Source organism: Coregonus clupeaformis, chromosome 14 (genome assembly GCF_020615455.1).
Source record: "Coregonus clupeaformis isolate EN_2021a chromosome 14, ASM2061545v1, whole genome shotgun sequence".
NCBI lineage: Eukaryota > Metazoa > Chordata > Actinopteri > Salmoniformes > Salmonidae > Coregonus > Coregonus clupeaformis.
This window is the reverse complement of record NC_059205.1, coordinates 16,754,830-16,781,325: the sequence shown is the minus strand read 5'-3', so window position 1 is coordinate 16,781,325 and position 26,496 is coordinate 16,754,830. Positions and strand designations below refer to the sequence as shown.

The following is a 26,496-nucleotide window of genomic DNA, read 5'->3' as shown; positions in this document are numbered from 1 at the left end:
GTGAAAGCTGCATCTCATTTATAATATAATTTTTTGTTTATTTCTATTGGTAATCATTGTAGTTTCGCCTACACCACGATATGTTAGAACTGGACCATACTGTTTGCCTTTGCAGTGGTCGACCTTGTGTATCTTTGCGCTGCGTTTGTAGCTATTGGAGTGGTGAAGTAGAGAGTATTTTCTTGCTTTGTCGGGTGCAATACTAGGCCTAGGGTTTCTGAGCCGTTCTGTGCTGCTGGCCAAAAGCTGCAATTATCGATTTTCCGCGGTTTTCTCCTGAACACGTGGTCCAGTAATCAGGGCTCCCTTCCCCACCCGATTGATCCGTATTGATCTGTGAGCCCGCGGTATGTGTGTGTGTGTGTATGTATATGTGTGCATGCGCGCGCATGTGCACCCGTGTGGATGCTTGTGCACGCGCGCGTCCACTCACGGCGGGGGAGAGAACATGAGCGAGCATGTGACAGACAGCCAGAGAATAAATTGGGAGGAAAAGCAGTGGTGGACAGACTGTCAGACCATCTACAATGCATTAGTAAAATACAATACTGTAAAATAGAATACAAGATTACAATAAAAGTGGACGGTGTATGACTGCCATTCCCATGAGCGTAACACCCTCCTTCAAGGCCATGGATGAGGCATGCAATGATTTAAATTCAGACCTATGACAGGCTTGGATTCGCCCTGCCAAAAGGTTTTTCTCCAGGTGCATGAACAATGAGGACATTTACTGCGATTATTTCGATGAGAACCTATAGCCAAATGCTCAAGACAGGCTTGATGCAAACTAGTGCCTGCTAAACATTATGTTTGTTTCATTTATTTCATTTGATTACATTGTGAAAGATGTATTCAATGATCACACCTTTGATCATACATGTGATAGAAATTATAGAAAGGTGTTGTTCAGTTAATTTTAACAGTACTCTAGCGTTCTACATTCAAAGGGCAATTTTGAAACATGTATCTTACATTTTTTTGCTATTGGATTAACTGATTGATATCATTATGTTGTGTTTTGGTGATTAAACCAATGTCCTCATTATATTTCACAGTAAACTTATATTTTGGATCAGTAACCAGGTTTCCATCCAACTTTTTAATGCGAGTAAAGTACATGTCGGTTAAAACCTTTAATGACAGGCCTGATGGAAAGAGAAAATTTGTCGCGAAACTTTCCAAATGTCGACTAAACAAAATAAGCTAGAGAAGGTATGATATTTTTGTGTCGGTAAAATTAATTATGCAGAAATGTTGGTGGAAACGCTTTTATGGCCAAATAGGCTATTGATATAATAACCATCATATCGAAATACATTTTGAGTCAGTCACACGATGACATGTTGTGTGGTCCTCCCACTACAATTCGTAGGGAAAACATGCAGTTTATGCAGTTATGATGATCTTCACAGGGTGGTGAAAGTGCAAGGTGATGAGCTTGATGCTCCTTTCGAATAAATATCAAGGGTCTTATTCTGGTCATAAATGTCAAGGGTCATCACGCACAGCCTTTTATCCCCAACAAGTCAATTTGATGGAAACATTTCTGGTGGGAAAATGCGCATATTGTTTTTATGCGGATTTTAGAATATTCGCATGAAAATCTGTCGCCATTTGGACGGAAACCTAGGTAATGGTTGTGTAGTGAAAGATGTATACAAACAAAATGAATGCACAATGAATGGTTTTGAATGTAAGATTGGCTGCATTACAAATGTTTCCAGTTCGGAGTTTTGAAAATTCACTACATTCTTGTGAAAATAATTTAGTACCAAAGCTATGGAAAAATACAAAGGAATGCCTTTCCTCCTCTCACAATGTGTGTGTGTGTGTGTGTGCGTACGTGCATGAGGGTGTGTGCCCGTGCGTGTGTGTGTGACTGAGAGTAATGTTCTCTGCAATGTTGAGGTGCTGTATGAAAATGATGGATGACTGAACGGCAAGTTTAGACAACAGCAGTAAACAAATTTGACTGTGTGGAGGTGATCAGTGTGTGTGTGTGTGTGTGTGTGTGCTGAAAGAGTGGCATAAATTGCAGATCACAAAAGATGACAAATCTCAACACTTTTAATTTAATAATCACGAATCAGAGCAATAAAGAAAAGTATAGCTTTTCCTTTTAACAAAATCATTGAGGTATACAGGTAAAGTCACAAGTGTGGCATCAGCCTACAACGGTTGGTCGGCAGTGAAAGCTGCATGTCAGTGTGTGTGTGTGTGTGTGTATGTGTGTGTGTGTGTGTGTGTGAATGATTTGACTGATTTGGTAGTGCGGTTGATGTGTGTGTATAGCCCTATACTGTCAACAACATCTCACGGTTTTACCAATTTTACTTCAGATTCTGACGTTTGTCCAAGTTTGTCCAATATGTCAAATTCTGAAGTTTTTCCAAATGTCACATTTCAACGGTTAAGTTTGTGATAGGGTTAGGGTTACAACAGAAACAACTGGTTAAGTTTAGGCATTAATTCCGAATGGTTAAGGTAAGGGTTATGGTTTGGGATAGGGTAATACTTTTATAAAAATATATATAAATGAGTGCCTTGCACTTGAAATGAACATCCGACCTTCGGGGCCCGGAGCTCGTGGCCTATGTGATGGTAATAGCGCTCAACATTGTCCCTAGAGGCAAGGTTTTAAGTCATCTCCCGACGTCCTGGGTATCTGGACGGAAGTCAATTGCCTTGGATCTTGAGTAACCTGGCTGATACTGTAGGCTATGTTTGTGGGGGAGCAATGTGTGTGTGTGTGGTCTGTGTTGTTGTCTCTGAAAGCAAAGCATGTCAACCCTCATACATCACCATTACTCCAAAGTTCTTGCAATACATTTTCGGACATTTATTTTCCCATTCAATCTCAAATACAGTGCATTCGGAAAGTATTCAGACCCCTTGATTTTTTCCACATTTTGTTAAGTTACAGCCTTATTCAAAAATGGATTAAATTGTTTTTCCCCCTCATCAATCTACACACAATACCCCATAATGACAAAGCAAAAACTGTTTTTTTGAAATGTTTGCAAATGTACATAAAAAAAAACAGAAATATCACATTTATAAACAGTCCCAGTCCAAAGTTTGAACACACCTACTCATTCAAGGGTTTTTCTTTATTTTTACTATTTTCTACATTGTATAACAATAGTGAAGACATCAAAATGATAAAATAACACATATGGAATCATGTAGTAACCAAAAAAGTGTTAAACAAATCAAAATATATTTGAGATTTGAGATTCTTCAAATAGCCACCCTTTGCCTTCATGACAGCTTTGCACACTCTTGGCATTCTCTCAACCAGCTTCACCTGGAATGCTCTTCCAACAGTCTTGAAGGAGTTCCCACATATGCTGAGCACTTGTTGGCTGCTTTTCCTTCACTCTGCGGTCCAACTCATCCCAAACCATCTCAATTAGGTTGAGGTCGGGGGATTGTGGAGGCCAGGTCATCTGATGCAGCACTCCATCACTCCCCTTCTTGGAAAAATAGCCCTTACACAGCCTGGAGGTGTGTTGGGTCATTGTCCTGTTGAAAAACAAATGATAGTCCCACTAAGCCCAAACCAGATGGGATGGCTGCAGAATACTTTGTTAGCCATGCTGGTTAAGTGTGCCTTGAATTCTAAATAAATCACAGACAGTGTCACCAGCAAAACACCCACACACCATAACACCTCCCCCTCCATGCTTTACGGTGGGAAATACACATGCGGAGATCATCCGTTCACCCACACAGCGTCTCACAAAGCCACAGCGGTTGGAACCAAAAATCTCAAATTTTGACTCCAGACCAAAGGACACATTTCCACCGGTCTAATGTCCATTGCTTGTGTTTCTTGGCCCAAGCAGGTCTCTTCTTATTATTGATGTCCTTTAGTAGTGGTTTCTTTGCAGCAATTCGACCATGAAGGCCTGATTCACACAGTCCCCTCTGAACAGTTGATGTTGAGATGTGTCTGTGACTTGAACTCTGTGAAGCATTTATTTGGGCTGCAATTTCTGAGGTTGATAACTCTAATGAACGTATCCTCTGCAGCAGAGGTAACTCTGGGTCTTCCATTCCTGTGGCAGTCCTCATGAGAGCCAGTTTCATCATAGTGCTTGATGGTTTTCAAAGTTCTTGAAATGTTCCGTATTGACTGACCTTCATGTCTTAAAGTAATGATGGACTGTTGTTTCTCTTTGCTTATTTGAGCTGTTCTTGCCATAATATACTTGGTCTTTTACTAAATAGGGCTATCTTCTGTATACACCCCCTACCTTGTCACAACACAACTAACTGGCTCAAAAGCGTTAAGAAATAAATAAATCCCACAAATGAACTTTTAAGAAGGCACACCTGTTAATTGAAATGCATTCCAGGTGACTACCTCATGAAGCTGGTTGAGAGAATGCCAAAAGTGTGCATAGCTGTCATCAAGGCAAAGGGAGGCTATTTGAAGAATCTCAAATATAAAATATATTTTGAGTTGTTTAACACTTTTTTGGTTACTACATGATTCCATATGTGTTATTTCATAGTTTTGATGCCTTCACTATTATTCTACAATGTAAAAAATAGAAAAAATAAAGAAAAACCCTTGAATGAGTAGGTGTCTCCAAACTTTTGACTGGGTAGTGTAAGTATTCAGACCATTTACTCAGTACTTTGTTGAAGCACCTTTGGCAGCAATTACAGCCTTGAGTCTTCTTGGGTATGACGCTACAAGCTTGGCACACCTGTATTTGGGGAGTTTCTGCCATTCTTCTCTGCAGATCCTCTCAAGCTCTGTCAGGTTGGATGGGGAGCGTCGCTGCACAGCTATTTTCAGGTCTCTCCAGAGATGTTCGATCGGGTTCAAGTCCGAGGTCTGACTGGGGCCACTCAAGGACATTCAGAGACTTGTCCCGAAGCCACTCCTGCGTTGTCTTGGCTGTGTGCTTAGGGTTGTTGTCCTGTTGGAAGGTGAACCTTCACCCCAGTCTGAGGTCCTGAGCACTCTGGAGCACGTTTTCATCAATGATCTCTCTGTACTTTGCTCCATTCATCTTTCCATTGATCCTGACTAGTCTCCCAGTCCCTGCAGCTGAAAAACATCCCCACAGCATGATGCTGCCACCTCCATGCTTCACCCTAGTGATGGTGCCAGGTTTCCTCCAAACGTGACGATTGGCATTCAGGCCAAAGTGTTCAATCTTGGTTTCATCAGACCAGAGAATCTTCTTTCTCATGGTCTGAGAGTCCTTTAGCTGCCTTTTGGCAAACTCCAAGTGGCCTGTCATATGCCTTTTACTGAGGAGTTGCTTCCGTCTGGCCACTCTACCACAAAGGCCTGATTGGTGGAGTGCTGCATAGATGGTTGTCCTTCTGGAAGGTTCTCCCATCTACACAGAGGAACTCTGGAGCTCTGTCAGAGTGACCATCAGGTTCTTGGTCACCTCCATGACCAAGGCCCTTCTCCCCTGATTGCTCAGTTTGGCCGGGCGGCCAGCTCTAGGAAGAGTCTTGGTGGTTCCAAACTTCTTCAATTTAAGAATGATGGAGGCCACTGTGTTCTTGAGGACCTTCAATGCTGCAGACATTTTTTGGTACCCTTCCCCAGATCTGTGCCTCGACACAATCCTGTCTCAGAGCTCTATGGACAATTCCTTTGACCTTATGGCTTGGTTTTTGCTCTGACATGCATTGTCAACTGTGGGACCTTACATAGACAGGTGTGTGCCTTTACAAATCATGTCCAATCAATTGAATTTACCACAGGTGGACTCCATTCAAGTTGTAGAAACAGCTCAAGGATGATCAATGGATACAGGATGCACCTGAGCTCAATTCCAAGTCTCATAGCAAAGGGTCTGAATACTTCTATAAATAAAGTATTTCTGGTTTTTATTTGTAATACATTTGTAAAAATTTCTAAAAACCTGTTTTCACTTTGTCATTATGGGGTATTGTGTGTAGATTGATGAGAGAAAAAAATAATTTCATCAATTTTAGAATAAGGCTGTAACGTAACAAAATGTGGAAAAAGTCAAGGGGTCTGAATACTTTCTGAATATACTGTATGATATCTCTCAGGTTTGTTTGTTCTCCACAGCCATATAGGTTAGTAATTACTCAACTAATTGTGCCCCTCCATGTGTTCAGTTTGGCATTAACAACTACGGACGGACACACGTCACACTTCACACTTTAACTCTATAGTGTTCCCCTTTCCTTCCTATTTTGGGCCAAAAGCAAAGCAGCAGCAATCCATCCACTCCAGTCTGCTTCATCTGTTAGCTCCCCTTGTTGTTCTCAATTGTTTTAATTTGTCCTCAGATTGATAGCCCCCATTTTGATTGATCCACGCTTCAAAACCATTTCATGGAACGTTTATTCAATTCGTTCAGGCTCGGCCATGCCAAGCTCTCCCCGGGCTTTCTAAGTGACGTTCCAACCCAACTCAATACTGACTAATGTAATGACTGAATACTAGTGCTAATATACTGATACTTCAATACATAATGCATGTTTTCAAACAAGTGCTGCTACCAGCGATTTTACAATGCCAACACCACTCTCCCCTTCGTTTCTCTCCCATTAGCTCAACCAATAGCATCGCAAACACTTGGGAGGCAGACCCCACGGTGCAGTGTAGGCCTACATTGGAAATCTTCTGTAGAATAAGTTAACACATACTTATAATGGTCAATATAATATATTGTGTTTGAATGACATATTATGTTAATATGATATATTAATATATTATGTTAATATTATTAAAACGAAGGAAGGACTGGGAGGATTACATATTATTATATTGGCCCTGCAGATGCAGGCTATATTATCCACAGTCTCTTACATCTCTCAGATTAGGCCTAATTATAATCAAACCAAATGAATCATGCACCATTCAAACCACAATCTGTAACTTTCAATTCCGGTCAAACGTGCGTCCTCTGCTTTTCGTTTTGGTATGACTGCCACTGGGTAATTAGAATCTGTTCTAACCAACCCCAAAACTAAACTACAGGGTTGTTTGGGCAGTTACCAGAGCTTACATTTTACAGTTATATATCCATAAAGACCCACACTGAAGACCCACTCTTCCCTTCCAATGCAGTGTAATTCCTTTGTGAAAGGTTGAATAGCAAAAGAAAGAAAGTTTGGCCTCCCTTTACTCATCATAATCATCCGCTCCCACCTTTACATGTACACGTGATGTCACACACTTAAAGGGTAGGTAGCATAAACGTAACCACATGTAGCATATGGGTTTGCATTAGTATACGCATCAAAATTCCCAATGCAAAGTTATACCTCACTTTTCTATTTTTGGAGTTATTACATAAAACTGATCAGAATTCCGAAAAATGCAGAGGTCATGTCGGAAAAAGTTTTTCCGGGGTGTGATGTAATATGGAGGACCCGGCAAGCCAGCCTATTCCCTATAATGTTAACTCCAGCAGAAATAGCTTCAAATGTATAACTTCAAATTAAACCAAATCGTTTGCACTCATGACTACTGGTTTCAATTAAATTTTCAGCCAATTTACAAGCAAATACTTTATGAATGTATTATTGTCACAAATCAACTTGCAAGGTTGCGAGCCAACTAGCCTGCTAACGTTAGCCCTACTAGCCTGCTAACGTTAGCCCTACCAGCCTGCTAAAGTTACATTAGCACTGAATGAGTCAGCCAGCTGCTATCAACACCTAGCTCACAGCTACATTAAAGTAAACCAAAGTTTTGGAAATACATAACGCCTTCCAACCAGTTATCAAAGATTGTTAGCTATATGCATTTATCTTAGCCAGCAAGCTAGCCAGCCAGCTAATGTTAGCTATTTAGCCAACTAGCTATTAGCCTAGCCAGCCTAGCCAACCACCATAGTTATGGTCGGCAAGCTAGAGTCCAACTACTGGAGGCCAGCTAGAATACAACTAACACAACACAACTAAAACATTACCGCAGATTAAAAGCAAAGAGCGAGCGGAGACTTACAGACTGATGGGTGGGGCCCATCCAATGGTAAAACTTTTAAAAGAGTGCAGGCTGAGTTAGCTACCAAAGCAAGGGGGAGGTGGGTGCTTCACTGGGACGAAATCTAAAAATAGATAGCACTAAGCCAAGGTGGGAAAAGTTACAAAACTCCCACAGCCTACTTCACAGAGAACATGGCAAAAAGTTGACTAAACAAAAAAGGAGAACAGACGAGGTACTACACAATTAGATCAAGCAGATATGATGTTCTCTTTTGTTTTGAGCCCACGGCAAGTAAGCACTAGAGCCTGCCGTGCTAATGGGTTCCCACTAGAATAGCGGAATAGCATGAGGTGTGGCTAACATTAGCCAGCTTGAGCTAGCTTCCAGGCTAGCATACGAACTCGGTAGCACAGAATAGATCCTCCGTATGTAGTTGAAAAATAGTGCATTGTGGGTAGTTTAGAAGTTATACAGAAATGAGTTAATAAATATGTAATAACCCAAAATCATAAGTATGTTTGCACTTATAGGTAACCAGATCATGACTACAACTAAGTTACTAAGTCTTTGACCACACTGTGTTGTTAAATTGGTGAGTTAAAACTCAAGCTTCTTACCTTTAAAGATGAGAAGGGTAGCAGGTAGTTGGTCGAATTGTACTTCCTTACTGTGAGCTATGCCACTTGAGAGTGTGCAGGACATGACAGAGATGTGAGAGGTAGCTGGGGCCTAGTTATCCAGGGCTCAGTGTGTAAGGAGATAGTAACATAGGGATTACGGCATTGAGAGATGGTTACCTTATAGGGATTTCCCTTGGGTTTAGGATCATATGAGGGACACAATTTAGGCTGCAGGAGGCTCAAGGGCAGACTTACATAAAAAACGTGCAAATATCGGTGTGTTTGTGAAATAAAAACCCTCCATGTTCCGAGCACAGTTTTGGTGAGAGTACATTGCATTTGGAAAGTATTCAGACCCCTTGACTTTTTCCACATTTTGTTACTTTACAGCCTTATTTTAAAATAGATTAAATTATGTTTTTTCCTCATCAATCTACACACAATACCCCATAATGACAAAGCGAAAACAGGTTTTTAGACATTTCTGCAAATGTATAAAAAAAAAAAAAACTGAAATACCTTATTTACAGAAGTATTCAGACCCTTTGCTATGAGACTCAAAATTGAGCTCAGGTGCATCCTGTTTCCATTGATCATCCTTGAGATGTTTCTACAACTTGATTGGAGTCCACCTGTGGTAAATTCTATTGATTGGACATGATTTGGAAAGGCACACGCCTGTCTATATAAGGTCCCACAGTTGACAGTGCATGTCAGAGCAAAAACCAAGCCATGAGGTCGAAGGAATTGTCAGTAGAGCTCAGAGACAGGATTGTGTCAAGGCACAGATCTGGGGAAGGGTACTAAAATACGTCTGCAGCATTGAAGGTCCCCAAGAACACAGTGGCCTCCATCATTCTTAAATGGAAGAAGTTTGGAACCACCAAGACTCTTCCTAGAGCTGGCTGCCCGTCCAAACTGAGCAATCGCAGAAGGGCCTTGGTCACAGAGGTGACCAAGAACCCGATGGTCACTCTGACAGAGCTCCAGAGTTCCTCTGTGTAGATGGGAGAACCTTCCAGAAGGACAACCATCTCTGCAGCACTCCACCAATCAGGCCTTTATGGTAGAGTGGCCAGACGGAAGCCACTCTTCAGTAAAAGACACATGACAGGCCACTTGGAGTTTACCAAAAGGCACCGTGAGAAACAAGATTCTCTGGTCTGATGAAACCAAGATTGAACTCTTTGGCCTGAATGCCAAGCATCACGTCTGGAGGAAACCAGGCACCGCTCATAACCTGGCCAATACCATCCCTACGGTGAAGCATGGTGGTGGCAGCATCATGCTATGGGGATGTTTTTCAGCGGCAGGGACTGAGAGACTAGTCAGGATCGAGGGAAAGATGAACGGAGCAAAGTACAGAGAGATCCTTGATGAAAACCTGCTCCAGAGCACTCAGGACCTCAGACTGGGATGAAGGTTCACCTTCCAAGAGGACAACAACCCTAAGCACACAGCCAAGACAACGCAGGAGTGGCTTCGGGAGAAGTCTCTGAATGTCCTTGAGTGGCCCAGCCAGAGCCCGGACTTGAACCCGATCGAACATCTCTGGAGAGCCCTGAAAATAGTTGTGCAGCGACGCTCCCCATCCAACCTGACAGAGCTTGAGAAGATCTGCAGAGAGGAATGGGAGAAACTCCCCAAATACAGGTGTGCCAAGCTTGTAGTGTCATAACCAAGAACACTCAAGGCTGTAATCGCTGTCAAAGGTGCTTCAACAAAGTACTGAGTAGAGGGTCTGAATACTTATGTAAATGTACTATTAACGTTTTTTTTTAATATACATTTGCAAAGATTTCTACAAACCTGTTTTTGCTTTGTCATTATGCGGTATTGTGTGTTGATTGATAAGGGGGGGAAACAATTTAATCAATTTTAGAATAAGGCTGTAACATAACAAAATGTGGAAAAAGTGAAGGGGTCTGAATACTTTCCGAATGTACTGTAACTAGATTAGGTTAGGTTTATACAATAGCAAAAGCTTATTTGCGTAATAGGCCTGAAAGAAGATGCAAAAAGGCATGTGCAAACTGCAAAAATGTTGACCGAAACGTCGGTGAGCAGGTGATTATATATAAACAGGTCCACGCATATTTATTATTTTAGGCGGGATTGTTGAAATTTGTATTTGATGAAAATGACTGTTTGTCTTCTTTTTGAAGGATGCCTTATATTTCAGCCAGGTCACCCGTGATACAAGTCAGTATTCGACGTCCATCCATGTGTGAGGATGTCGGGAAATGATGTAGAAACCGGCCACTAGGGGCAACAGTGAGCGCTGTTACCTTCAAGTAGGTTTCGGTTTTGCCAAGGCGTTGTGGGCGGGGATGGCGGATGGGCATAAGCATCTGCCTCTGGTGTCAAAGGTTGCATGTTAGAATCCAGCAATAGAAAGTTGTTTTTGAGGGGAAAAAATGTCATGCCTATCCCAAACCTTAACCCTTACCTTAACCATTTGCAGTTAATGCCTAACCTTAAAAATGTGGAGTTAATGCCTAAACTTAACCTTAAACACCTCGAAATTTGACGTTTGCAACAACGTCGAAATTTGACATTTGAGAGACATGGATGAACATCTCATTCTGACTTGAGACTGTGAGAGCTAGTTGTATATTTTGCGCTTTCTGCTTCAAAGAGCAACTGCCCCTAAAAACCAACTTCTCCTTTAGAGAACAGCCTATGTGGTATCAATATGAGTCAGAAACATTTATTCTACTGTCAAAATTGACTACAAAGTGTAAATAGGATCATTTTGGTCATAAAGTCAGTCTCGTCCAAAACTGAATTTGTGAGACTTGTGGTCGTGACTGCAAAATATTTGTGAGACTTGTAGTCGTGACTGCAAAATATTTGTGAGACTTGTGGTCGTAAATAACGGTTGGGTTTGTTTCAATCCTGCCCACATGCCCACAGCTGGCAGAACACAAGTAATAATTTATTCAGAGTGCAGCAGCACGCGACCCGATCGTAAAGCCTGTGGTAAATTTGGGTTGACATTGGGTATCCCAATTGAGCTAGTTAGGGACCATCGGTAAGTTACACAATGGGGGCAATATGTTAAAATTCCAATAGCTCCAAATTTCAATGACATAAAAACCTCAAAACAACTAGACATTTTATAAATGCATATACAAATATTGAAAGCATTTAATGAGAAAACTAACAGGTGTGCAACATGAAAATATTATCTAATTCATAGTGCCTTCAGAAACTATTCATACTCTTCACTTATTCCACATTTTGTTGTGTTACAGATTGAATTCAACATTTATTAAATATATTTTTTCTCACCCATCTACACACAATACCCCATAATGACATTTTTGCAAATGTATTGCAAATGAAATACAGAAATAGCTAATTTACATAAGTATTCACACTTTTGAGTCAAAACTTTGTAGAAGCACCTTTGGGTATGTCTCTAAGAGCTTTCCACACCTGGTTTGTGCAACATTTCCCCCATATTATTTTCTAAATTCTTCAAGCTCTGTCAAAATGGATGTTGATCATTGCAAGACAAACATTTTCAGGTCTTGCCAAAGATTTTCAGTCAAAACTGTAACTCGGCCACTCAGGAACATTCACTGTCTTCTTGGTAAGCAACTCCAGTGTAGATTTAGCATTGGGTTTTAGGTCATTGTCCTGCTGAAAGGTGGATTCATCTCCCAATGTCTGGTGGAAAGCAGACTGAACCAGGTTTTCCTCTAGGATTTTGCCTGTGCTTAGCTCCATTCCATTTCTTTTTTATCCTGAAAAACTCCCCAGTTCTTAACGATTACAAGCATACCCATAATGTGATGCAGCCACCCCCATGCTTGAAAATATGGAGTGGTACTCAGTAATGGATTTGCCCCAAACATAACACTTTGTATTCAGGAATAAAAGTTAATTGCTTTGACAATTTGTTTGCAGTATTACTGTAGTGCCTTGTTGCAAACAGGATGTATGTGGGGGGTACAGAGATTATGTAGTCATTCAAAAATCATGTTAAGCACTATTATTGCACACAGAGTGAGTCCATGCAACTTATTATGTGACGTGTTAACCACATTTTTACTCCTGAACTTATAACACAACAAATTGTGGAAAAGTCAAGGGGTGTGAATACTTTCTGAAGGCACTGTACATTGTGTAATTTATTGAAGGGCCCTTACTAGCACTGGAGATAGGCTATCCAAAAGTCAGACCAACTTTGCCACTGTTCTTTTTAATTTAAGCCATTTTATAAAATTCTCACTACAAAAAGAATGCTCAGTATATGGGGCATTAAACAGTCAGACCGGTGCAGACTCTGCCACGTGGAAACAGAATCCATAGACCATCTCTTTTGGTACTGTCCATCTGGGGCTTGTTTTTGGAGTCAGGTCCAGGAATGGTTGTTATGTCATAATACCAGGGTGCGGTTGAACCTGCAAACTTTATTGTTGGGGGATTTGAAGGACCACAGTCAGTCAATAGGAAATATCATTGTGGTCTTCGGTAACATTTTTATTTTTGGGGCAATTTCGGCAGACATTTTGCAGATAGGGAGGTTCAAGTCCGTAGTGAGACACCATGGTAGAATGGAGGGATGTATTGCAAGAGGAAATGGTAGAATTACTATTTACTGGGAAAGATGGGGTGATCTGTGGCTGTCTGAAGGTTGGAATGAATGAGTGTTGGAATAAATACATACACACATGCATAGTATACATGTTTGAGGTCCTCCAATCAGGGGTGAGGGTGGGGATGTGTTTAGTTCTGTATGTTTAGTGTTTTGGTTTCACGCTGTGAGCGGAGTGTGTGCTGGTCCTGGTGGTTATGGGTGCACTCGCTTCCCTGCCCACCTGGGAGTCGGGCAGGACTTGGTCCTTCCGGGGTCAGGGGCTTCACCCTGCAGGCTTCTCGGGGCGGGTGGAAGCAAGCGCACCCACCGACTAGAGCACCCACTCATAGGAGCGGCCATTTGTATTGTCTTTGTATTGTATTGTTGTTGTTTTAATAAATAAAATTAAAAATATTTATATATATTTGTCAATGTCACAAACCAGCCGGAGAAATAGATAAATTATTTGGATAACTCTTCCCACCTGCGAACACACACACAAGACACCCACATCAAACCACACCCTGAAACTGAATTCAGTCATGGCCACTAGCATTTCATAATGAACCAAATTTAAAACAAGGCCAAATCAGGAAGTTCAGTCGCCCTTTACAGTGTGTGTGTGTGTGTGTGTGTGTGTGTGTGTGTGTGTGTGTGTGTGTGTGTGTGTGTGTGTGTGTGTGTGTGTGTGTGTGTGTGTGTGTGTGTGTGTGTGTGTTTCATAACTGACCGCACCGTGCTGCTATAGTGGTGTGCCCCTGAGCCTGGGCGTGCCTGGGACCGAGGCTGGGGCGGAATGACGTGATCGCGTTTTGCGTGCGGTGAGATGAGCCCTCTCCCTTACCGGCCGGACTACTGCAGGCGAGAAACAGTTTATGTCAATCAATCACTGTCGGTCACACCTCTGGGATCTACGCTCATTGGTTGTCTTGATTAGAGCCCATGTACCCCAAGTCAACCGTTGGATTCCCACAAAGACATGCCACAGCAACCGTACAGCCGTCACAAAATGTAACATTAAAAGCTGCTGTAATCAATAGAAAATTGTTTGATTTCGATTAATAATTTCGTTCATTTTTATGAAATACTGTGCTTTCTAATGAAGCCTATAAGCCAAGCATTACTGCAGTTGAGTAATTTTGTCCTTGCTACACCAACATGCGTTCACATTAGTTGCAGCTGTTTTTGCAAACTGTAATAATGCATTTTTGAAAAAATAATTCACAATATTGTGAACCTAAATATTATCAACATTTTGAGAGCCTACTTCCTGTAGCCATTTGGTATAGGAATAGTATTCGCTGCTTATAAATGAAAAGAGACACTTCTGCTGTTTATTCGATATGAAAAAAAAAGGTATGCACTCTGGATAAGAGCGTCTGCTAAATGACTAAAATGTAAAATGTAATGACAATACGGTTTCTGAATAGTTTGGTGTGCTATTTATTTGTTTGTTATGTAATTTAAAAGCTATCCTATTGTGCACACGAGATTTGTTCAAAGCAGTTTATTCGTATGGTGTTTATATGGTGTTTATAAGCTACGGGTTTGAAAAGGATATGCCTATATATATGGCCTATGTCACGGGCTCTTAACGCAAAATTAATTTGGCTATAGGGTTCAAATAAGGGGCTTTAGAGCTCCGAACATTATTTCGTTGTTCCTCCAAATTATGGAAAACATTTAAATAATAATAACTTGAAGCAAAAAAAAGTATACGTTTCATAAATAAATAAAACTAGGGAAATAGGTGATGCGTATGTATTCATACAATTGTTCATGAAAAGAGGGGAAAGTAACTGATGTGAGTATGCGGATTCGTGTCTTTACAAATACATTCAGAAATGGTATGGATTGATCATATCATGCACGATTGAAGTATTTACACAATTAGTTGCTCCATTTATTTTTGTAAATTTTAGTCGAATAATTTAATATTTGAATCCTGCATAAGTAGCGACATTATTATTATTATTTCATAAGGGAAATCAAATAAAACCGGTATATTATGCGAAATAAATGTTGCTGTTGCCGTTCTACTTTGTTTTCGTCTTCCATTGCATTGAATTGAGGTTGTGTAAATTAAGTGTTATGATTGTACATTCTAAACCTGAGAATAGGTGTCAATTCTACTGAAGATATTAACACACACACAAACACACATTCACACACACACACACACACAAGTAGCCTAGTGATTGCAATGCAGGGTTTACAAAACTGAAATGGGGAATTTGGGGAATATGGACTGGCTAAATCAGCTTGCCTTTTTTTTTTTAAGCGGTACAATGTTGCCACCGAACGTTATATTCCAGTGAGAATGCAAATACGAATGCTGTTGTCATTTGTGCCAATTCTGTTCAGAAGCACAAACAATGGCCTCACCAGCCATCAGAACTTTTTCCCAAAACGATGGACAACGCCTCATTTATCAAAGGTGCGCGCGCACAAGAACGACTCTAAACCTTACGTGCGCCAGTTTCCCATAAAGGTTGTCATTTATAACATGTGAACTTGACACAAGAGTGTGAGTTTCTCCACACAAAACTCAGGCCATGTGTATGCATGCACAACTTCTAGTGGTCGATCAAATGTATTGCAAGTAAATATTGTCCTTTTGAGGGATATTGAGGTGATTGATGCACGGGAATTATAATAATTGGCAGGCTAATAAAAACATTAAAACGTAGGCCTAATGATAATACAGGTGCATTTGCCATTGGTGAGGCGATCACATAGCAGCATTGTAGCCTAATGTGTTTATTTTACATTTAGGCCTACATTTTCCCTCCTTTTCTGATTTATTCCCGCTACACAATATTAGGCTACCATTTATCCATAGCTCATTTAAAAGCCAAACATGCTCTAAAGTAAATAGACAGGTAGCCTATTTCAAATATTTGGTATTCGTAGGCAACAGTATTGCTGTGCGATAGGAGCGCGACATCATAGACTATTTAAATTCAGAGTATATATATACCATGGCAGGTTAAACAAAATATTGAACAACAATTCATATTTTCCTTAGAAGTTTGTTGTATGCTCGGCCAGTGTTTGGCACTTGCTAAAGGCGGAATGCATTTTTTGTTTGAAAAAGGTGCAACTCAATATTAGGAAGGTGTTCCTAATGTTTGGTATACTCAGTGTATAGTATGGCTCGGATTTATGTAACGTGGGACAGTTTGATTAATCCCCATAATGTGTTGCGCACCATACGCAAATCCTAGAATCTCCATGTATGCCAGAATTTAGTGAGAAATTTACCCACGGTTGATAAATGAGGCCCCAGTCGACCGAACTGTTCAGAACCACGAACAGCGCCTCATAGGCACACAGAACACGCTTCAGAACCACGGACAGCACCTTATAAGCATACCGAATACTCTTCAGAACCCGGGACAGCGCCTCACTTGCCGAGAGAACTATGTACAGAAGAACCCTGGACAGCGCCTCCCCAGCCGAACCCTCACAGCTGAGCGTGTCAGCCAACCTCCATCAGAACATTATTGACCTAATCTACTCATGTCTACTTTACTTCTCAACCTCTTCATATCCTGTGTTTGCCCACGTTTTTTTCTGCAGAGATCTGATCCTACCCAGTCTTTCACAACATTTTATTAGGCTACATAATTTAACAGACAGATTTTTATTTTTTCGAAAATTCTAAAATTAATTCCTCCATTAAACCCCAAATGTGAGTATGAGGCTTGTATATGTCATGTAAATATTGACCTATTGGCCTTTATATAGGCTACATGCATTGTTTTAGCCTACTGCATGGTATGCTGCATAGATGTAGTGTGGTATGCTCTGTTGTCCAGTGCATGCAGGGTGTTACTAAACATGTGGTGTTTGTTCTGTAGTAGCAGGGAAGACCATTGATGGGAGAGCCTGTGATGCAGAGGGGGGGATGACAAGGATGGGGGAGGACGGATCTGTTTGGTTGGTTGCTGCTGGTGCAGTGCCAGAGATGGAGAGAGAGAGAGAGAGAGAGAGAGAGACAGAGAGAGAGACAGAGAGAGAGACAGAGAGAGAGACAGAGAGAGAGGGGGGAGAGGAGAGGGGAGAGAGGAGAGGAAATTGATTCTGATTCAGAGCTAGTCAGATAAGCCTGAACAATGTATAGTGCAGACACACTCTATAACCCAATCACACACGTACACACTACACACAAGCACACACACACACACACACACACACACACACACACACACACACACACAGTGAAATGTGCTTGCATGCCTCCATAAAGATGCATTACATACCCCATAAACCATAACAACCTTTAAAAATCTAATGACATCACAACCTTGGATTGCATTGAGGTCGATTTGCTGACATAAGCAGAAACATATCATTACTGTGACTGACTACATACACTAGAATCCCCCTGTTAAAAATCACTGCCTTTGTCTTGCGAGGGCTATTTCTATGTGGATCTGCCTTCTTGGCCAGGTCTCCTTTCTACAAGGACCTTCAGGTTTCAATAAAAGCTCAATTAGAAAGTGTTAGGATATTAGTATGCAGTCGGTGTTAACCACACATTTACACAGTACATTCTTAAGTAACCCAGTTATTTTAGTGTCTGAGATGTGATGTTGTTCTTTTCCTATAGGTGTAAAAACAGCATGTTGTACACACTTCTGTTTCTAGCTACCACACGTATGTTGGGTTGTGGTTGACGCTGTGTGTTGTTAACCACACATTTGACTTTGCTTACCCAGAAGCGAATCTGTTACAAGGTCTACACCACTCTCCTCCTTCCTCTCTCTTCTCTTCCTCCTTTTCTTCCCACTCTCCTCCATCTCCCTCTCCCTCACGCTTATCAATTATTAAGTCTCTATCGATCCTTTCTCTACCCTACCTCTATCTGCCTGTTGACACAAAGCCCATACTCACCAACCCTCAATCAACCCCAGCTCTCCCAGCTGGCAGTGTTATGGTATGGGCGCCCCCACAACACAGAGACATGCATAGTGTTATTCCGAAAACGTATCTCTATCAATCCATTCTGTAGATCACATTTCTAATAATAACAACAACAAAATTCTGAGCATTGAACACCAATTAATATAACCAACCAACATCTGACGTATGATGAGGTTGTTTGCTCTATCCCAGTTCTACCTCCACTATCATGAAACAGACACCTGGGCCCAGCTTCTGAATTAATAGCACACCTGTTCCCAGCTGTCCATTCAGAACCACAGCAGTCTGAATCGACAGGACCAAGGATAGCTGCCTAACTGGCTCTACATACCTAAAAAAGACACTGCCTTTGTCTTGCGAAGGCTATACCTATGTAGATCTGCCTTCTTGGCCAGGTGTCCTTTTAGCTCAATTATATGAGTTGGGACTAGGCTGGAACAAAAGCATGCCCACCCTGTAGCTCTTTAGGATCATGGTTTGTGACCACTAACTGACACAGTCGCAGAGAAAGAATGAACCACAAAGGCAACTGCGGTACACCATTAGTCGAATCCTAACTTAATATCATTGGGCAACAGTCAAATTTTCATGCACAGACAAAATACTGCTAGATGGATTTGCAGCTATTCCTATTCGCAATTATTTTGTCATTTTTATCAGATGGTTTTCCTTCTATCCTCCAGCTTTATCCCTCAACTATTTGTCCTGCATTGTGTGGGTTTCCAATCCACTGAAGCAGCCAGTCCAGTGCTAGTGGCAATGGCAGTCATACTGGATTATAGGTTACATTTTTGTGTTTTGTGATGTACTGCAGAGAAGGAGGGAGAGACAAAATGGGAGAGAGAGAGAGAGAGAGAGAGAGAGACAAAGAGGGAGAGGGAGAGAGAGGAAAGCCAGAGAGGAAAAAATAGCGAGAGTGGGGGTTGGGAATGGGAAGCAGCTTTATTGATCTCCTATGTGCAAAGCCAGGCAAACAGGGAAAGGACAGAGCTACACTATTAATGGCACTCCACACTAGCACGGCTGCTGGCTACAGCTATCGGTCTTGCTTTTTCACTATTTATTAGATATGCTTCCTATAAGGAAAAGGTTGCACCAGTATCCGGCCTATGGCTGTACAAGTTTAAACAGCTCTAACACTGTCTGGCCTGCAGCTTGTGATCATAACACCATGTATACAGTGTGACAGTGCAGAGAAATCCGTTACTGACTGTAACACCTGGGAAAATCATGTGCTACAAGAACACGATCTGGTGGTGTCAACACCATCTCCGACAACCTGCTAGAAGCTCCAACACCTAACCAAAGTCTGTACTTATGGACCCCTGAGCTAGCCTGCTGATCCAGTCTGTTTGAGCTTTAAATCCTTTTTGTGTTGGTTCAATGCCTTTACAAATCTGTATGGTATGAAAGCTAAAATAATTGGGACCAGCCTATTCTTGAACACATACACAAAATAATTGGGACCAGCCTATTCTTGAACACATACACAAACGAATTGGGACCAGCCTATTCTTGAGCACATACACAAAGGAAACTTGGTTGTGACTTGTGATTTGGTGAGATCAGCATTTCAACTCAACAAATGCTTGCTGACACATACACACACACACACACAAAGGCTTACACTTACACTTATCATGAGTCAGTAACTCACCAGCCATTCAGATGTACCTGAATTAATTGAAAACTGTGGTCTGGGAGGGACACTAAAGTCAACCCCTCTGGCCACTATTGACAAGGGAATTTACACACGCCTACACATTGGTCAGAGTGATTTTTCGTTTGACAGACTAGAACAGTGAAAAGCCACGCACATAAGGTGATCACATAGCCTATACGTTTTGTGTGATTTAGTTGTTTCAACTGCCTGTTTTTGAGTAAATTGGAGAAGACATTCGAAAATGTTAAATCATAGGCCATGAACGGAAATTCTATGTAATTTCTTAAATAGAATGTCTGGAATATTCTGCAATTATATAGGGTGAGGACGATAGGGGACACCTGTATGTAAGAAACCGTTTTAGGCATATTTATTCGTTGGTGTGGACCGAACATTAAGGTTTTGCCTCAGAACATCCCCTCCTGTTTTACACTAAAAATATACATATTCTCAGAAATACGATAACCATTTGGAAAAACAACTCTCCCTATAAATGTCTCTTGTTTTTAAATTATTGATTGGACAATGATTAAAATGTAGAACATAAATGTGATAAATGAATCAAACCAATTAACTGCAGCGATAAAATCGAATAAAAATATAATGGACGCGTTTGTGGCCTTTATTTCGATGGTTTAGGGCTGGCTGGAGGGCCTGTAGGCCTACTAATATTGCCAAAAGCAAGAAATGTCCTTTGCACGAAAATACTTTGTATTTAATTTGAGTAGTAGATGTGTTGCTATTCCCAAGGGATAGCCCCCACAGCATTTTAAATATGGCATGAACCAAAACCTGCGTCATCGAAGCAGAGGGAAGCCAGTGGTAGACGGACAACCCCAAATGTAGTCTAATTTTAGACATTTAAGGGCCTAAATGAAAAGCCGGCGCGGCCGTGTGGTTGGCTGTCTTTCAGGTCGGATTCGAATATTGATTCGGGTGCCATATTTTAAAGGGTAGAGTGGGAACTCGTGTATTGATCAGAAGCCAGAGGTCACGCGCCCCTGACGCGCTCTCCTCCGGCGCCACTAGTTTATATGCCTCTATGTTCAAGCTGGCGGGGCACACGGGACCCATGAGAGAGAGTGACTGTGTGAGTAACATGTTTGGAACATATGGGATTCACTAGAGAGACCCACGATTGACAGGGCGACATGTTTTAGACACACACACACCCGGCCTGGCGTGATAGAGAGCACACATTCCCCCTATCTCGAGGACCTTATGGACATAATACACCCAGAGCCTTATATTACCCTTATATGACGATGCCCAGGTCCTCTCAGTGATTATATTTGGCTAAATGGGTACAAAACTCCTCTTAACATTAGGCTGAGGTGGAAGAGAGTGCGTGCAGCTAGTTTCTCTTGCAACGTGTCACACCAACATATGGTGACATGGATATCATGCAATCACTTTCACTGTACCGCAGATATCTCTCTAAAACTGTGATTTAAAAAGAGAGAAAGATTCGCTCTGAAGTTCTCCTGACAAACCGTTTAGGCTACTTGGTCTCGTGAGTCGCTTTGCTCGCAACCGTTTTACACTGACCGCTGTCCATGGTGCTGAATCGTTTGGCAGTTGAGGTTTGGTCTGATAAAGTTCGTTTGTACTGTGATTATTTAAAACAAGTGCTTTGTATAGCATATCAAATGTATTATATAAGCCTATACAGCTAGCTACACGTCAATTGGTTAGGATTGACTGTTCAATACGCAGCCCACACGACATGGGCGGTGAGACCAGATGCATCTTACCCGCCAACCGAAGGGCAGACATCCGCTGAAACTCGGGCTCCTGGAGCCACTTCCACATCCTCCTGAACGTCTCCCTGCCGGACTTGAGTTTACTCCATGGCTTGGGGTTCCGCAGAAGATCCGAGAGGGTTCCTTGGGACCGACATAGGATCCTCTGTGCGAAAATCGCCTGGGGGATGGAGTAGCGCTTCAGCTCTGCCGTTATCCGCTGAGCCACCTCCTTAGTGTTGATCTCCTCCGCCTGCCCGCCCGACCCTCCTCCCTGGCCAGCCACAGCGCCGTGCCTCTCCCGCTCGGCCAGCATCGCTTCCCCATTGGCCTGAGAGTGGAGGTGGCTGTGCGGATGGTGCATCCCGTTGAGGTTGGAGATCATGCCGTGCCCATGGCCACCTAAACTCCTGGCAAGGTGCTCCTCGCTCCGAGACAGCATCGCGGCGTGGGACTCAAAGCCTGTCATGGGGGACAGCATCTTGGAATCGTTGGAGAGGTGAGCACTTGGACCGTAGGTTGAGAGGGTCTGCTGGGAGTTGTGCAAAGAGCCGAGGCCGTTGGACAGCGGGGAGAGAGACCCATGGCCCATGCCGGACATATCTTTGGGGTAGTGGCAGTATAGGTTGCCCATAGACGCCAGCCCCCGGTGGTCATCCCTCATCAACGTGAAGCTCCCGCTGACGTTCCCCGCGGAGAGTCGCTGTTGGGCGGCTGCGTGGTGGTGGGAGTGTGGGTGGTGGAACTTGTCGGAGACGGTGGATATGGGAGGTAGGTGCTGGAGAGGTGTCAGGGTGGTGTATGTGTTGCTCAGGCTCATCCCGGACTCGCACATGCTCATGGCCGGGTGGAGGTGGCCGGAGAGCGCCGAGGGGTCTGTCCGGTAGTCCCCGGTACCATCCAGGATCGAGGCCATGCTGGACACCATCGCCGACCGGCCGTGCGCGTGAGAAACTAGGTTCCGGTGTGAAGGGGCGGAGGACTGCCGAGCGTGTGAGGAGCTCATCAGGTCCCCCGCCTGTGAGTGGGAGACGCCGTGAAGGTTGCCAAGGTTTTCCATTGTGCGTTCCATCGCTGAAAGAATATATCTTTCCCGATCCCACCTCCCTCCCCTCCCTCTCTCTCACTCCTTTCACTCACTCACACACACACAGAGACAGAAAGAGGCGCGCGCTCACTCTCCTCCCTCTCGCCTTCCTGGAGCGATAATATTACCAAACTAGTTTTTCTCCAGTCAATCCAACATGTTTTTTGTCAATCATTTATCTTGATCCAAAGTGGGTAAATATCGCGTATAGTCCTCGTCCACGTTAGATGTGTTGGTGTCCTGTGTTATAGGCGCTCGTAGGCTATGTCTCATCCCTTGGCTGACAGCGCTTCCACTGAAAACTGGCTGAGCCGCGTGTCAGTGTGTATGTGAGCGCGCCCCCTGTGTATTTAAAACGGGGTCGGATACGCGCATTACAGTCGTATGGGATTTATAGACAAGACCACACTGTAGTGGTGTGTGAGGAGTAGGCTCGGGCTTTAAGGCATGCACGTGTGTATGTGTGTGTGTGTGTGTGTGTGTGTGTGTGTGTGTGTGTGTGTGTGTGTGTGTGTGTGTGTGTGTGTGTGTGTGTGTGTGTGTGTGTGTGTGTGTGTGTGTGTGTGTGTGTGTGTGTGTGTGTGTGTGTGTGTGTGTGTGGGGGAGAGAGAGAGAGAGAGAGAGAGAGAGAGAGAGAGAGAGAGAGAGAGAGAGAGAGAGAGAGAGAGAGAGAGAGAGATTTAAATGTAAAAGTCAAATGTTTTTAAAAGTAACAATCTATCTCTCTGAGTACTTCATCGCAGTATACGCACAATTACATTTTACTCACTCGGCACACAAGTGCCCCTTCTAGATAAACTTTGTTTTCCCACGGAGTGAATGGTTTGGCATTTATGCGCTTAGTGATAAACCTGATCAATGTATTGATTGACAGAGATTAATGACGTGGCCTGGCCGTTAGGGGGTGGAGGGATGGAGAGGTCACAAAGTTAGGATCCTAACGCCGTGCATGGTGAGGGTAAGGAGAAAGGGGGGAACATCTCCTGTTCCGAAGCGTTTCCCTCTAATCTCCAGCCAGCATTCTGAAGTTCACTCGGCTGGTATGTAGCGCTATTTGCTTGGCACAAAAGACAGCATGGACATGTGAACGTAGACTTAATAAACAAGTTGTTTCTTCTATATAAAATGCTCTGTTATAGTTCTGATCTCGCGCAAAAGCATGTTTACATTGTTTTCAGATATTTATTTAACTTGTGACCATAAGATTCCATCCTACTAACCTTCTTTCATTTTTCAAGACAGACTGGTTACTTATTTCAGAGAATTCAGCACAGTCGTTTTTCCATTAAATCTGAAATAAACAAAATTGTTATTATTTTGTAAATATTATGAAATTTCCATTTGATCATACAGTATAAGTAAATACCAGGTAATAGACTATAAATTGAAACGTATAGGCCTCATCCAGAATAAAGTGGGTATAGGTAGAGGTTTCACTGGTCACACTGTAGCAGCCTCTAAAAAGCATGCAGTGTGTGAAGGTGTCTCCCCGGGTTAGCCTACTCTCCCTCTATCGATGACCCACTGCTATCGGAAATAAATGACCGTTGGATAGCCAGAGAATCGGTTAGCTCGGCATGCACAGCGCTTCTTCACCCTGGGTAATGACTCTGAGGCGCTATAGGGTACTGTGTGTGTGTGTGTGTGTGTGTGTGTGTGTGTGTGTGTGTGTGTGTGTGTGTGTGTGTGTGTGTGTGTGTGTGTGTGTGTGTGTGTGTGTGTGTGTGTGTGTGTGTGTGTGTGTGTGTGTGTGTGTGTGTGTGTGGCGCTATAGGGTACTGTGTGTGTGTCTGTGTGTGTGTGTGTGCGTGTGTGTGCGCGCCCTTTGTGGAAGTTGTAATTCAGCGTTAGACCACGGACCTGTAGCTGTATGACCCAGCTCGTTTGCACTTTCTTCACTTTTGGGGTAGTTGTTTTCTGGCCCTGTTTTCTGTGCTAGTTTAGTGATGTACTGAGAGAATATCGAATCTTGATGTTTCTTTTCTGTCCACAATACAGCACTGTGATACGGAAACATGTCCAATCCACTCTTTATTTTGATGTTCACGGCATTGCAACATTGACCTACCTGTCATTCAATTCTTACATTTTGAATAATTAAGGTAAAATGTGATGTGTGATTTAACGTGTGGCAGATGGACACTGAACGAAATACAGATAGGCCTATCAGTTCCAATTGACTTTACTTATTTTGTATGGATTTGATTTTATGGTTGTGACAAGAACTACGTACGCCCTAGTAGACATATAAATGCCTATCTCAAAATGCATATGGCTACGGCACAAATGCTGTAAATAACTTATTTTGTGTAGAATTTAGAGAAATTATACGCATATAGGATACAACTACGTAAGATTGTCTCTTTGACAATAAGGAATTTAGTTTAATAATCCTGTTCATGAATTAGATCAGTTTTGATGTACGATGGCTGCACACTTGTCTCTCTTGTGACCATGGCCCTTCTTCTGAAAATATATTTAATCTTTAATTTAATGGGATGATATAGAGTTTAAATTGAACAGTAAATCTCAAAGGAATTTGTTAGAAACACTTCAGTTATACAATTGAACAACACACCCATTTTGATATCAACAAATGGTAGCAGTTGAACGAAGATTTCCGGAGATCATGACATTTTCCAGCTGTGAGTTTTACGGGCACCTGTTGTCAGTGTTGTCTGGCTGGTAGGATGGAACTAAACAATTTAATGTTATGTCAGGAAAACCTTTGTGTGTGGAAAATAGATTGAAAAAGTAAACCAGAAGTTTGAGCATCTGAGTTAGCTAGGCAATGCATAAATGTTTGGGCCTTAAAAAAATATTTGAATTCCTTTTGATGAATATTATGACAGGCATCCTTATTTATAAAGATCTTCTGATAAAAGTTTTCAGCTTTAGTAAAATATATTTAGTATCGATTTTATTTAGGCTACTGTATATTTTTTTAAATCTTCTAGCGAATAATACACTGCTTTTAGAAACCACGAGAGTCAACCTGTTATTTTGAAAGGTAAAAAAAGGTGTATTCTTTTTTTATAATATTATCCATATTAAATCGTATTAAACATAATTTGAAGTCATTGTTCGTTTTGTACTAGGAGACTCAAGTTACTAATAAATAAGACTGAATAACCTTTATTTTTTTTACCACACAAATATTCCTCCTTATGGGTAGTACTGGTACTTAATTATTTAACAACATTTTTTAATTGATTTACTCATTCGATTTATTGACCAGCTTCATACACTTATCAATGTTCGTTATGGTTATTTCCTAAAAAACAGCAAGTAAGCCTAATCCATCGCCTATTAAATCTATTTTCTGTTCATAGTTTATTTTTATAGTTCATAGTCTATTTCCCAGAAACGGGAAAATACATTTGTCTGTAGGTGTGTAGGGCAAGGTTGGTTGCTCGATTTCTTTTGATAGGCCTAGATCCGTATGATATCGAGATATTGCCTCCCACACATTATATTTAGGCCTATAGTTAAAACACAATAAATTAGCAATAAATGCCCTCTTGGTCTTGGTGGGGTTTGAAGTATAATAAACTGATTTCTACATGTGTACGCTATCGTTTATGCTTTTCATCATAACAGAGGATTGCTCTTGGAGTGCAACGAGTGACGGACTGTGGGCAGAATACTGAACAGGGTGGCCTACGTCTTAGTCCTATCGATGCGATTGGTAATCAATATCCAGTGAATAGAAATCCAAAGGTTGTTAAATGGATCTGTTTTAGGTAAACAACTAATTTGAAGTTGATTAATTCGAAGTTGCTAGATACGTTGAATAATATGTTTAGGTTGTCTACCTAAGACAATGCAGTGTTATTTTCTGTAGGCTAAGTTTAGCTGTGTGACAATTTCATTGTCAAATTAATTTTTAGTTGGTTATTACAAAATGCTGATTTCATGA

At 41.9% G+C, this 26,496-nt stretch overlaps 1 protein-coding gene across 2 annotated transcripts in view; it reads right to left on the bottom strand.

Annotated features, from left to right (window-relative positions):
* Positions 1–22,577, bottom strand: part of LOC121581575 (hepatocyte nuclear factor 6-like) — a 28,077-nt gene extending 5,500 nt beyond the window's left edge. Inside the window, exons 1-2 of one of the 2 annotated variants that reach the window (XM_041897076.2) lie at positions 21,503–22,577; positions 13,893–14,011 (exon numbers count right to left, since the gene is read on the bottom strand). In XM_041897076.2, coding sequence (XP_041753010.2) covers positions 13,899–14,011; positions 21,503–22,562 — 1,173 coding nt within the window. In that variant the 5' untranslated portion in view covers positions 22,563–22,577 and the 3' untranslated portion in view covers positions 13,893–13,898. Of the gene's footprint in view, positions 1–13,892; positions 14,012–21,502 lie in introns of those variants that run through there. The other variant, XM_041897075.2, reaches the window with a different exon arrangement.
* Between the last annotated feature and the right edge of the window lie 3,919 nt (positions 22,578–26,496).